This window comes from Carassius carassius, chromosome 15, assembly GCF_963082965.1.
Source record: "Carassius carassius chromosome 15, fCarCar2.1, whole genome shotgun sequence".
Lineage (NCBI taxonomy): Eukaryota > Metazoa > Chordata > Actinopteri > Cypriniformes > Cyprinidae > Carassius > Carassius carassius.
The window spans coordinates 34,070,063-34,085,337 of record NC_081769.1 but is presented as its reverse complement, the minus strand read 5'-3'; the positions used below and the strand labels follow the sequence as shown (position 1 = coordinate 34,085,337).

At 33.3% G+C, this 15,275-nt stretch overlaps 1 protein-coding gene across 5 annotated transcripts in view; it reads right to left on the bottom strand.

Moving 5' to 3' along the window:
- Positions 1-14,823, bottom strand: part of phldb3 (pleckstrin homology-like domain, family B, member 3) — a 21,169-nt gene extending 6,346 nt beyond the window's left edge. For 2 of the 5 annotated variants that reach the window (XM_059568596.1, XM_059568597.1), the window contains exons 1-7: positions 13,070-13,218; positions 9,238-9,380; positions 9,062-9,163; positions 8,732-8,869; positions 6,340-6,468; positions 3,737-3,904; positions 803-913 (exon numbers count right to left, since the gene is read on the bottom strand). In XM_059568596.1, coding sequence (XP_059424579.1) covers positions 803-913; positions 3,737-3,904; positions 6,340-6,468; positions 8,732-8,869; positions 9,062-9,163; positions 9,238-9,380; positions 13,070-13,082 — 804 coding nt within the window. In that variant the 5' untranslated portion in view covers positions 13,083-13,218. Of the gene's footprint in view, positions 1-802; positions 914-3,736; positions 3,905-6,339; positions 6,469-8,731; positions 8,870-9,061; positions 9,164-9,237; positions 9,381-10,414; positions 10,658-13,069; positions 13,219-14,398; positions 14,525-14,611 lie in introns of those variants that run through there. The other 3 variants (XM_059568599.1, XM_059568598.1, XM_059568600.1) reach the window with 3 other exon arrangements.
- Positions 14,824-15,275: the final 452 nt, after the last annotated feature.

Here is a 15,275-nt window from a genome sequence, read left to right as displayed (position 1 = left end):
TTTAGTATTTTTATATTTAAGTTTTTTCATTTTTAAGTTCAAGTAATTTTCTTAGTTTTTAATGTCTTTTTAGTTTTTATACATTTTTATTTCCGTTTTAGAGTTTTTATCACTGAAAATTAGAACTAACTGAAATAAAATAAGTTTAAGTTGTTGTATTTTATGAAATTTCTGTTTCATTCCAATTTACATAAATGTTGTTTAGTATTCTTTGCTTTAGTTATCGATAATAACACTGGCTTCGGAGAAATGTGATCTTATCTCATTACTATACAATCTTAGTATTTATTAATCGTTTTTATTTTTGTCTTTATATTTTAATTTTTAGTTAATTTTTTTGTAATTTTGTTGTTCGATTTAGTTACTTTTATTGCTTTTTTTTTTTAATATTTTGTTTATTTCTGTTAATGTTCCATTTATTGCAATTAAAGCAAATGTTTTATTTGAGTATTTCTAGTTTTGATAACACTGGCTCAGGACAGTGTTGTTTTAGTATCATTACTATACGGTCTTAGTATTTACTTATCTTTTGCATTAGTTTTCATGTTAATATAATTTTTTTCTATTGTAATTTTAGTTTTTAAATTTGTCTTTGCAACTAACTAATTTTTAATATTTTATAATGTTATATCTGTAAATTGAAGTTATTTGTATCTTTAGTTCTATTTAATGATAACAACACTATTTGAGGTGTTCAGAAGCACATATAAACCCCACAGACACACTGAAGGAGGAACACGAGCCACATCTACAGAAGATCATGTTGTAAACCTCTAACAGAAGCAGTGTGAAGACGTCTTACCCTCTGAGACTTGTGCAGCAGCTCCTTCCTCTCCAGCCTGAGGGAACTCAACGCATTATCCTTTTCTTTTTCCATGTCCTCCAGCTGCTTCTCCAGCTGCTGGACTCGTTCCTGCGAGAGAAGATCGTTCAGAGGTTTTGAACAGAAGCCACAGGTTCAGCAGTGATCTTCAGTCTGGTCTGGTTTGTGTGGCACTGATGTATAATGTGCTCAGAGACTCAGGGTCAGAGATCTGTCATCCAGAGCAGCTGAGCCAATGAGATCTGCACACAGTGTGCCTAAACTACATTACACTCAGTCCACACTGCACACTATACACTACACACTGCACACTGCACACTATACACTGCACACTACACACTGCATACTACACACTGCACACTACACACTGCACACTAGATACTACACACTACACACTGCAAACTACACACTGCATACTACACACTAAAAACTAAGACAATTACTTGAACTTTAAAATGAAAAAAAAAACTTAAATATAAAAATACTAAAATATATATAATATAAAATGCTAAATATAAATAAATAATAATAAACTGTAAATACTAAAATATATAACAAAACCATGCAAATTATAAATAAAAAATAAAAATTTAAAATACAAAAAATATACCACAAAATAATGCAAAATCTAAATAAATAATTAAAACTGAAAATACTAAAATATATAACAATATAATGCAAAATATATTAAAAAAAACTGAAAATACTAAAATATATAACAATATAATGCAAAATATAAAAAATACAAAACTGAAAATACTCAAATATATAACCAATAATAAAAAATATAAATAAATAATTAAAAATGAAAACTACACACTGCACACTACACACTGCACACTACATACTACACACTGCAAACTACACACTGCATACTAGATACTACACACTAGACACTACATACTGCACACTACACACTGCAAACTAAACACTGCACACTACACACTGCATACTAGATACCACAAACTAGACACTACACACTGCACACTACATACTGCACACTACATACCGCACACTACATACTACACACTGCACACTACATACTACACACTGCAAACTACACACTGCATACTGGATACTACACACTAGACACTACATACTGCACACTGCAAACTAAACACTGCACACTACAAACTACACACTGCTTACTAGATACCACAAACTAGACACTACATACCGCACACTACATACCGCACACTACATACTGCACACTACACACTGCAAACTACACACTGCATACTACACTTTACACACTGCATACTACACACTAAACATTACATAGTACACACTACACACTGCACACTAGACACTACATTCTACATACTAAACAGTACATACTACACACTACACACTAGTCAAGGCAAGGCAAGTTTATTTATATAGCACATTTCGTTACACAATGGTAATTCAAAGTGCTTTACATAAAATAAGGTAAAGTAAACAAAAAATTTAATAAAAATAAAACAAGCAATTTTAAAACTTTGAAAATGATAAAAGAATTGACTTACTTAAAATGAATTTAAGAACAGTTAGAAATAGATAATGATTTTACATAAAAAAAACAGTGAAAATACAGTGCAATCAGTTCGGACATTGCACAGTGCTCATTCAATAAATGCACAGCTAAACAGATGGGTTTTGAGACTAGATTTAAATGTGACCAGTGTTTTAGCACATCTGATCTCTTCTGGAAGCTGATTCCAACTGCGGGCGGCATAGTAACTAAAGGAGGACTCCCCTTGTTTTGTGTGAACCCTTGGTATTTAAAAATTTGTCTTTGCAACTAACTCATTTTTTATATTTTAATAAAAATCCTTATCTTTATTCACAAGGTAAAGAGTATTCTGTGTAAGGCTGCAAGTATCGACTATTTTAGTGATCAAGTATTCTACGGATTTTTCTATTGATTAATCAGATAAGAAGTAATTTTTCTTTATTAAAGAACAATACTAGATATACAAAAAAAATTGTTTCCTCTTTAGAAAAATTAACATTAATATTGCTGAAACTGCATTTATTAATAACCGTGGAAACTAAATCCATTTAATGCATTTAATAGCCAAATTACATAAAAAATGCAAATACAAATATATAAATTAAAAAAATAATTAAATAATATAAATAAACTTAATAAAAAAATCAATTTCACTTTATAAAAAAAAAAAAAAAACAGTAAACAGCACAAACTAAAACTGAGGCATAAATCAAAATAATAATAAAACCTAAAGATTGCATTCATGTCATGCAACTTAACTTTACAACTTAGCTTTCTGTCTTCTAGCAAGGAATTGTGGCTTTTGAGAGAGGCAAGAATCAGTGGACAGGAACATAACTTGGAACAAGAACTAGAGTCTAAACACATTTTTCTGCAACATGAAATTAGAGTTATTTGGAGAATAAACCCTCTTAAATGTTTCTTTATGTACTGGTGTGTGTGTGTGTGTTTGTGTGTGTCACAGAGAGAGCAGAGACAATCTCTCTCTCTCTCTCTCTCTCTCTCTCTCTCTCTCTCTCTCTGTTTTTAATACAATTAGTTTGTTTACTGCATCATGTGACTGTGTTTGGAGTGTCAAGCGTGAGCAATACTTCTGCTCACGCTCAGTGCTGCATAACATACTGATGACATAACAGCCAATGAGAGGCCAGTGTGAGCGACACAACAGCCAATGAGAGTGACCTATTTGGAAAATAATGATGTGTAATAAAGACCCACTAAATTCCTTTCAGTAGAAAGTCAGAATTGACACTTGAAGTCAGACTTATAATTTCACAACTGTGATTTGGACAGATAAAGTGAAGTGATGTGCTCATTTGCTAACATAGACTTTTAAGCAAATTAAGTGAAGAGCATTCTACAAAAAAGAGTGTAAAACATGTAAATGATACTAGTTAAACTGGACTGTTTCCTCTCACCTGTGAAGCATTGCGTGTGTGCTGTACTCTGGTTATCTCTCTTTCGATGACCGTTTCTGTTTCTCCGTCCTCTCCATCTCGCTCCTCTTCCACTCCGCTCTCCAGCTCCAGAATGTGGAACTCCATGTCTTCAAACGCTCGCACTGTGACCTCCAGCGCATCCTTCTCCTGGAAACCAAACACATGCTTCACATTATGGCAGACTAACTCACCTAAAACTGTCAGGGAGTGCGTACAGGGTTTTCACTGTTCACGACAGTGAATTTCAAATTTCAATTTTTAATTTCAAAATTAAAAATGTACATAAACTTGAAAGGCAGAATTTAAAAAAAGTATATTATTAATAATAAATTATTATTCTAAAAAATGTAAATACATTTCTATGTATACACAGAAAGTTTGGGGTCAGGAAGATTTTTTACATATGGTAAAAACTTGAAAAAATAATAAATATTCTAATATGACTGCTTTTGCTGTGCTTTGGATCAAATAAATGCAGACTTGGTGAGCATAACAGACGTCTTTAAAAAACATTAAAAATCTTAGTGTTCAAAATTTTTGACTGCGATTGTATGAATATTAGGGGTGTAACGGTACGCAAAAATCACGGTTCGGTACGTACCTCGGTTTTAAAGTCACAGTTCGGTTCATTTTCGGTACAGTAAGGGAAAGAAATGCAAACATTAAACTGCAGGTTGTTTATTACTATAAACTTTTTTTAACAATTTGTTTACACTTTTTTAAAATACCTTTTAATAAAATATATATAAAATAAAAAAATGAATAAGAAATAAAATACTGCTGCAAAGTTCTGCACTAAATAAAATACTCTGTCTCAAACCAATGTCATATAACAAAATATAATGAAAAATATAAATAAATAACTATGATTACAGTGCAGTATTACCAATCCCAGTCTGACGCACCGTCACAGAAACAAGAATGAGATGCATTCTAACATAACTGTGGCATTAAACTCAGTTAGTGAGGGCTCGTTTAAAATATTACACATATAAAGGCCGTTCAGATTACTTTAGTTCAATGAAATACCTTTTATCTGCAGACGATGTACGTCTGTTTGTGGATGGAGACTTTGTAACGGCCAAAACTATGTATTTTGCATGCATCACATTATATTGCGGTGTGCATGAAAATAATAACAAGGCGGCAGAGTGAACTTATTATCCATAGTGGTTCTCACGTAGTCCTTCTACGTCATCACCACATAGTGTGTGTTATAAGTTAAGTGATCAGTCTTTAAGAAAAGGACTACGTGAGAACCATGCACTGTGGATGATAAATTCGCTCTGCCACCTTGTTAATTATTTTGTCTTTACTTTATTTGTGACACCAAGAAAGAGTTAATGTCTCATGTATGAGAAGAGCGCGTTGCAGTGTAGCAGCCATTAAATGTGTGGGACACCAACTCCTCGTTTTCTATCTCTTTCATTTCATGGATTTAACGAATTATCCGAGTCAAAGCGGATAATTTCAGTGACTACAGGCTCTAATCCTCCTGCGCGTGCGAGGTGTGTGTGTGAAATGCGGGCAGTGAAATTAAGTGAAATAGCTGGGCATTTTAAAAGCCGAATTATAATAAGCAGCCTAATAAAAATAATAGTTATTATTAGTATAATCTAATACATTAATAGGAAAATGAGCCTAATATCGTCTTGATTATCGACAGAGAATTCTGCTTATGTCGATATATCTGACAATCGTCGATACACGATACTATCGTCTATCGGCACAACTCTATTGGACCGATCAGAATTAAGAGCAAAGGTCTGTTTAAATGCCGACGGGAGCTGCGTTTGAATTATAATCATTTTTTCCCTAGTTGTAGTGATGCTCACACTTGCGTGATGCCTTTTGAAAACCTTAGGCCGGTGACACACTGGCATATTGCACCTGTCAAAAGTATTGACGGCAAAATAGACTATGTTTGACAGGTGCAATATTTGAAAATCGATAATTATGAATTTATTTTTCAAATTACATTTATATCTGAATATACCTGTAGACTTTTAAACATCAAAGTGTCATGAATTAATATGTATTTGTGTACAAAGTGACATATAAACATATTTTCCTATTCTAGTTTGCCTGGAAACGCTTCTAACATGCTTGCGTGTCGCGTGAAATATAGGCGTCGGTTCTATTTCTAGCATGCACGCGTGTTGAGACGCGCGTCTCACGCAGGCAGTCTGCAAGCTCTAACATGGGAGCCGAATTCAAAACGGACACGCCACGAAGCTGAGACGCTTGCGCCATGCATCCAGTGTGTCGCCGGCCTTGCTGCAGGGCGGGATTTGCGCAGAGACTTCCGCCACTTAATATGTTCGTTTGGAAACATGAAAATGAACCAAAATATTACATTCGGTCATTCGGTACACATATGCACCGTACCGAAAGCCCTGTACCGAAACGGTCCGGTACGAATACACATACCGTTACACCCCTAATAAATATATTTATGAGACTAATAACTTCAGAACAGCATTCCTCTCATCCGTCACTGGTGGATATGACAGTCCACTCTCAGGAAATGAAACACCTAATGATTGCCTCATTAAACTCTGAACAGCAGTGTTGGTGATCACCTGTTGCAGTCGAAGCAGCAGCTGCTCTCGCTGGACTTCTGGCTGCGAGGGAATCTGTTTCTCCATCTCCTCACACCTCCTCTTCACCTCCTCCACCTTCAGACGCTGTTCCTCCAGCTGAACTCGCTCCTGAAGGAGAGCATGTCTTCAGCTCAAACACTAATCATTAGGGATGCACGATATTGGATTTTTCCCAATATCCGATATGCAGATATTCTGCAACTAATTTTTTTCAATATCAGATATGCCAATATTTTGTAACAAATTTTTCCCTATATCTGATATTTTGCACCTCATTTTTCGCTATATCCGATATTTTGTAACAAATTTTTCCCTATATCCGATATTTTGCAACTCATTTTTCCCTATATCCGATATTTTGCACCTCATTTTTCGCTATATCCGATATTTTGTAACAAATTTTTCCCTATATCCGATATTTTGCAACTCATTTTTCCCTATATCCGATATTTTGCAACTCATTTTTCCCTATAACCGATATTTTGCAACTAATTTTTCCCTATATCCGATATTTTGCAACTCATTTTTCCCTATATACGATATTTTGCACCTCATTTTTCCCTATATCCGATATTTTGCAACTCATTTTGGCCGATATGCTGATATTTTTCCCAATATCCGATATGCCAATATTTTTCACCTAATTTTTCCCAATATCCGATATTTTTCACCTCATTTTCCCCAATATCCGATATGCTGATATTTTCCACCTCATTTTTCCTGATATCCGCTATTTTGCAACTAATTTTGACCGATATGCCGATATTTTGCACCTCATTTTTCTCAATATCCAATATGCCGATATTTTGCAACTCATTTTGGCCGATATTCGATATATTTCCTTTTAATTGAAAAAGACACCAAGTCTCTCCTGAGTGGAAATTATAATCAAATTATTTGTAATTATGGTTAGTTTTTTACAAGAGCATTTTTCTAAAAACTAAACAATAATGAAGTTATTTGAACTATAAATAAACTATATTTCAATCGCAGCATTTTCCCCTCAGAAAGATGCAGTAGTAACCTTTACATTCACACACCCCAAACCCATTCTGTTCTGCATTCTCAGTTTAAATGCAGTAATCCAAAACAGTGAATCCATTCAGGCAAAGTTTGCTTAAAGAATGAGCCAAACTCTGAGCACATGTGAGTTAATGTATTCCTCTTATAGGCAAGACATATTGGGATAATTTTTTCATAACCTGCCGATGCCGATATTTACATTTAAAGCCATTATCGGCCGATTCTGATATCAGTCTGATAATATCCTGCATCCCTACAGCAGTGGCGTAGCCATGAGGGGGCCTGGGTGGGCCTTGGCCCCCTCATTTACATGTCCGGCCCCCTCAGATTTCCGATTGCTTAAAAGAAAAAAAGGAAAATAAGATAATGTTGATTTGTCAGTCTGATTCATAGATTGACCAAACAAAATGCTGCACGGTAAAATGCGGCTGTTTTCAAACTTGATTTGATTAGCCTATGTCACGTGTTGTGCGTAACTGATGCCGTCATCTTCGCTTGAGAGTTCATTAATATTCAGTGACAATGGCAGCTGTCACGCAAAGTACAATATTACGCTTTTTCAAAAAAGCTCTGCGACAGCGAGTGAAGTGGCACCTGAGGCTTCTCAGGACACAGAAACGCCTATTTCATCACAGGAGTGTAGCGGTGAGACTTCCACGACACAGATCAGCATAATGCCCAATGATTTGTCTGCAATTGATGAACCGCATTCAGTGATGACCGCATTTACTTACACTGAGTTTGCCGGAAAGAATCGTTGCTTTTCCCCAAAAAGGTACAATGAGTTCACATGGCTTGATTATAGTTCAATAAAAATCGCCCCCGTAGACTCCTGGTCATGTGAAAGGTAATCCTATGGTTTGAATTATAGCCGCTTAGCTATGCTGCTGAAACAGTGAAGTAAAATTGCTGTGATTTTATGCGGTATATATATTTGCTTACGCTGTATATATTCTGCTGTTTTTCGAACGTAAATTGGTGGATTTTCTGGACTGAGTATGATGACATCATTTAATAATTGCCCTCGTAGATTCTACGACATAAGGTTAGACTCATGTAAAAGGTAATAATCACCGAGCTATGTTGTGGGCTGTTATGACTTATGCTGAAATGAAGTAAATATGCTGTTTTAAATGTGAACAGGTGTTAAGCTGTTTTTATTTATAGGTGTTGAGATATAGTGTATATATATATATATATATGTGTGTGTGTGTGTGTGTGTGTGTGTGTGTGTGTATAATGAGTTGCCCCCTCATTTTAAGATGGGACCCCCCAAAAATACAATTCTGGCTACGCCCCTGCCCTACAGTAATCATTCATCATAAGGGTGAACAGATCAGATGCAGACCTTGTGTCTGATGGTCAAGCGCTGGCTCTTCCGCTGCCTGTCCTTCTCCTGCAGAACCTGCAGCTGCTCTGTGTATCTGCGCAGACGCTCCTGCTCCGTCTGCAGCTCCCCGCGCAGCAGAGCCACCTCCAGCTGCAGCTGCACCACAAAACACTCCTTTACATAACATCACACAGCCGCAGAAGAATCTACCTTGTAGAATCTGCTAAATATTAATTATATGCAATATCAATGATATTGCATTTTAATAGAGTCACAGTTAGCGTTTAATGATGTTGGCAGCGTCTCATCGTAGTCATATTTTTCATAATTTCAGTTTTCGTTACTCACCTCAATCTTTAGCTCCTCCCTCTGCTGGTCGAGCTCTGTGATTCGCTGCTCCAGCATGGACGGTGATGTCAGCGAGACTCCGCCTCCCTGTTTGACTCGATGCTGGTTAAGCACAGAGCGAGAGATGAGTGCGGCTGATCCGCTGGACTGGTTATGAGAGGAAAGCTTGTATTTACCCGTTCGCTCTCTGTGCTGCTGCCCTCTGTGTCTGACTCCGCCCCCGAGGAGGCGGGGCTCTGCTCCACTCTCATGATCCACGGTGATCTCCGGACCGGATCCCATTGACTCTTCTGCGTCTCCATATTGTGTCTGGGCATGTCTGATTACACAGGAGTGGAGACTGGTTAAGTGTGGAGGCACATACAGTAATTCAATCCGGCTCAAGGGAGGCAGTAAACAGGGGTCAAATGACAGATGCTCAAACTAACATGCATTGAACACGGTAAAAGTGAAATCCTGGCTGGAAACAGTGTATAATGTGTTCTAGAGGTTGCTTTCTTAGATGAAAGAGCAATGCTTAACACTGGCATTTTAATTTAAATTATTACTATTGAAATATTCATAACATTATTTAATTGCTCAAGTATAACAATAACTATCATTGTCTGTTTCAGAAATAAAACTAAAAATGGAAATGTTGCTGTTAAAAAATAAAAATGTAAGTTAAACATTTAAGTAAATTTTAAAAACAGTTTATTTCAAACAATATACACTTTTAAATAATTAATTAACATTAACTTAGTTATATGTAAACTAAAAATGTAATCAAACTTAAGGCAAAACTATTAATAATTTATTTATTAAAATATTATATATATATATATATATATATATATATATATATATATATATATATATATATATATATATATGTGTGTGATTTTAATCTAAATCTAAATTATTAAAATTAATAATTAATTTATTGCTGGAGTATAATAATTATCATTGTGCCAAAAGGCAGAAAATGTAAATAATTTAGTATTAAAGTATTTCTTGTCTGTAAATATCTAAAAATGTAACATCAATATTAGCAAATAAAAAAAAAACATAAGTAATTAATTATTTGTTTAATTATAGTGTAATAGCGCAATTTAAAGAAAAAAATATATATATATTTAGCTTAGCAATATATATATTTAATTAAATTATTATAATTTATTAATATATATTTAAATTTGTATTGCCTTTAGAACACATAAAAATCAGGTATAAATAAGCAGTACTGATCTAGTAAAAAATAAAAGTGGGACAGAAAGAGATAGAAAGGCCACAGTAAAGGCGGTGAAGATGAAAGCAGGAGTGACAGACAGTAGATCAATAGCCCTGCTTCTTCTCCAGCAGGTGTTTTTACACATCAAGGCCACTGCCCAGTGTGAATGACTCTGACTCCGAGTGTGGGAACAGACTCCGCAGCGTTCCCAGCCTCTCCCAGATCTGTCCGTCACACCGGCCCGGTCTTATTAGGACTCACAGCACACAGATAAATATAAAACTCCAACACAACGGAGGAAGTGGCTTCTGAAATGTCACAGACCGGTTTCATATTTCCACAGCGAGAGAGAGATTGAGCCTGTTCCCAGAATAACCACAGCCTCTCTGAACACACACACACACACACACACACAATAGCTTGTTTAAACAGAAGGCCTTCATGACAAAAGCAGGTCTCATTGTGTGTGTATTTACTACATGTACCGTTGATCAAAACTAGACCTGGCAGGTTCCAACTAACAGCTAAACCCTGATGAGATGACAAACAAAACAGACTTGTTCCAATACGACTTCTCTGCAAAGGAAATGTGCGATACTAATACAATATATTAAAAATACATATATATACAATTATATAACATCTGCTATTTGTCTATTAGAGGGCGTCTTAGAAGAAAGTTTAATATAAAATAAATATAAAAAGTTAAAAGTAGGCTAAAAGTATGCAGTAAATTATAAAATATTAATGTAAAATAATATAATATAAAATTGTATCTGAAGGCAGTATAAAGTACAATATAAAAATAAAATAATAATAATTGCATTTGCATCTTTGGCTGAAAGAGTCATTTTAGAAGGAAGCATAATATAAAATAAATAAATAACCCATATAAAATAATATAAATCCTCTTTGTATCTGCTGTTTGGCTATAAGAAGCCATCGCAGAAGACATCATAATATAACATATAAATATTACATAATAAAATAAAATATTTTCTACTCTTTGGCTAAAATAAGGTCTTAAATAAATAAACAAATATTTAATTTGACTTAATATTTAAATGTATTTTATTTACATATAAACATATGTAATAAAAAATATAACAATATATAAAATAATTAAAAAAAACATTTTATCTGTTTTCTTAGAAGGTAAAATGTACAATTTAAAAATTAAACAGTAAAATAAATATTTTCCGCTCTTTGGCTAAAATAAGGTTTTAAATAAATATATAATTTTATTTTATATTTAAATATTTCATTTAAATATAAACATGTAATAAAATATATAATATATATAACAATATATAAAATAATGTAATGTTTTATATGTTCTATGGATATAAAAGAAATTGTCTCAGAAGTTAGCATAAAATAATATAAATATAAAATAATTGTGTATAATCAAAATAAAAATAATAGAAAGTTTGATCTGTTCTATAGCTAAACGCTACGTTTCTTAGAAGTCAGCATAACAAATAATGCAGCCTAAATAGACAGCTCACTGGGTGTTAGTGAAGCAGGAAGTGCACTTAAACAAGTGTGTAAACACTAGTTAGGTTGACTAAAACCATCTAATCTGCTGTTTATCTGAACACAGAGCGTCCTAAAGGGCTGAAGTCCAGCAGTGATAGTGAAACTGCAGATGTGAACGCTCTGCTCACTTTAAACACTGGAAAGACCGGAGGGACAGAAACACAGAGGACGGGCTGTAATTACAGAGGAGTGTCAGATAAACATCAGCTCCTGATCATTACTAACAGCATTCCCTCACAGATGCTCACTCGCCATTCCAAGGAAAACGTCTCAGAATTAGGGGATTACCATGGTATTTGTTCAGTGTATCCCGAATCACTTTACAGAATAACATGATACTGTCATGGTCACTGTCATTTACATGGACCTACTTAAATATACTATACTATAATATTACCATGGTATCTACAGAATACTGCGGTAAAAGACCAAATAACATGGGTTTACAATTGTACTTGATGACAATGATCATCTACATGACGGTATTTACAATAAAATAAAAATAAAGTAAAACGGAGCCCAAATATAATCATCCTAAAATTGTATTTTATCACGTATGGAGACTGTATTTATAACATTAAATATTAATACTATAAATATGTCTAAAATATTATTTGGGAAAAAATTGCATTTCTGTTATATTACATTATTTTGAGTTTTTGACTATACTTTACAGTTTCATATTATTTATAGAACTCTATTTTTATTTGAGTCATTTTTATTTATTTTAATCAAATAATTTATTAGTTTAATTCAATTTACATTTATTTAAAATGATAATTTATTTTATAATTATATTATATTTTTTTATTAATAATTAATTTTTTTTATATTTATATATATGTTTTTTCAGCTAATGTGATGTATAGTATACAAAAATAAAGTGAACACTTGTGTAACAATATTTCATCTTTAAATTCCCTAAAATGTGAAAACCGTCACATTGTACTAAATCATCATTCTACATCTTTTCACTTGGTATTAAACTTTAAAAGAAAACCATAGTATTACTATGGTAAATATTCCCAAAATGATGGTATTATCATAATATTTGTCCAAAAGTATTTCGAGCAAGCCTCAATACTCTTGTGGTAAATGAACAAAATACTACGGTAGTACTCTGATAATGTAATGCTAATATTTTGTTACACTGAGAATGTGTAGTATTCACTATTCAACTATTTTTGCAGAAATTGCTAGTACTTTTCCCGAATAATTACAAGAAATGGCTCGTAACACAGAATTAAACACCATCTCACCTGTGTGCAGCATTCCTCAAACTAAGCTGAAGAAACACACTGGTTTAGCACGCCTCATTATTATAATTACAGCAGCGCTCAACATTCTCTAGCCGGTCAGATCAGCTCCAACACAACAATATTACTGTGATTCTGGGGGTTTACAGTCTTTCTGATGCCACACATCTACATACATCACCAGCAGAAAATATAAAATATATTTAAATGTACCGTATAAAGACCCATTTTACACTGTGAAATATTAATTTTGTAAATAGTATTAGAAAAATATTTATCTAATCTAACAAATAATTTTTTTATTAATATGATCACATTATTCTATTTACTATAATACTGTATTATGTATTATTTATTTTAATTTTAGTTATATTAATTATTATTTTAGTAATTTTCTAAAATTTTTATGTAATTTACTGAAGATTTATTTTAATGAAATTGCTAATTTAATTCAAAATATGTTTTTTTTTTTTTTTATAATTTGTATATTATTTAGTTATTTTAAACGTATTTTAATATATTTTTTATCTATGTAATTCACATTTATTTTAAACAGATTACATGCATTTAATTTTTTGTTGCATTTCTTACACTGTTTTTCTCTAAAGTGACTGACAGCTGACATAATGCTAACCCTAATTTATTTTTATATTTATTTATTATTTAATTTAAATCCAAGTACATGAGTTTGTTAAGATTGTAATTTTTAATTCTTGATTTACATAGTTTTTTTTCGTTAAAAAGTAACTGATGCCTGATATGATGCTAACCACAACCCTAATTTTTTTTTTTATTGCAACCAAATTTGAAATATGTTTACATCTACTTTAATCTTTAAATTTTACTGTTTCATTTCATTTATAAAAAACAAATAAACTATATATATATATATATATATATATATATATATATATATATATATATATATAAACAGTTTTTTTCTCTTAAGTGATTGACAGCTGATATAATGCTGGTTTATACATAACAATGTCATCAAATATGATTTATACAAATGTAGTCAACACTTATATTTCATAATATTTACAGTAACTCCACTAAACATCCATCAATAAAGCTGTTGGCAGATAAACTGACACAGTAAACACATTTTTAATTAACTTTCAGTGTAAACTACCATAGTCTCATTAATCATAACTGGTTTAGTTTGATATTTACAATGTTTTTAAAAACGACTACGTTAAATCATCAAAGTGTTTTTTATTTACTTCAGTAGTTGATGGTATCACCATGATATGTTATTTTAAACTGTATTTCACTATTATAAACCGTCTCTAGAGTTTAAACCGAGCAAGTTTAGTCAAGGTTAGTTACCGGTAGGTTAGCTTCAGAAGGCGGGGTTTCCGAGCTGTCAATCATCCCTGTCAATCAATCACTTCTGTCAAGAATTAAAATATCTGATTCTGAACTAGAGTTAAATACTTTTACATGATTCCCAGAGAAGCGTGCGGTTAATCGCGTCGGTGTCGCTCTTATCAGGGCGTCTGGTTTATCGATAAACTGATAAACGTTCCGATCATAACTTACCTGAGAAGAACTTCCGCTTCAAATCCGCCAACGGTCCTGGAGTCTGATGACGACACAATAACGAGAAATAAACTCCAGCGCGGCTTTAAACGGGCTTTTCATGTGAAGTGATACCAGCGGGATTTCCAACTTTCACTCAGTAGTGTGTGTGAGAGAGAGAATGAGAGAGAGTGTGTGTTTGTGTCACAGTGGCCGCGTCTCAATCTCTATAGCCCTTCCTACACAGACAGCGTGTGGGCGGCGCGCTGGAGCCAGCGTCAGGATCACGTGACGCTCTAGCACGCTGTCTACACAGGGCGCCTAACTAGGATTTAAAACACAGCCCGTTACACAGGTTATCTAAATATAACATAAACCACCCCTCGTTGATTTATTGTAGCTTTTAGTAACATTTTCAATCAGATATATTTCATTTTTCGCTGTTTTTGTATTTCGTCTATATAAGTTTTATTGTTTTTATTTTTGTAGCTTTCAATTTTTGACAGGCTATTTTATTTTAGTCAACGTTTCAGGTAATGAAAGTGTTTTTAGTTTCAGTTTTAGTTGACTATAATAACAAACACACACACGCAATATAATGTTATATATATAATAAACTCCAGCGCGGGTTTAAACGGGCTTTTCATGTGAAGTGATACCAGCGGGATTTCCAACTTTCACTCAG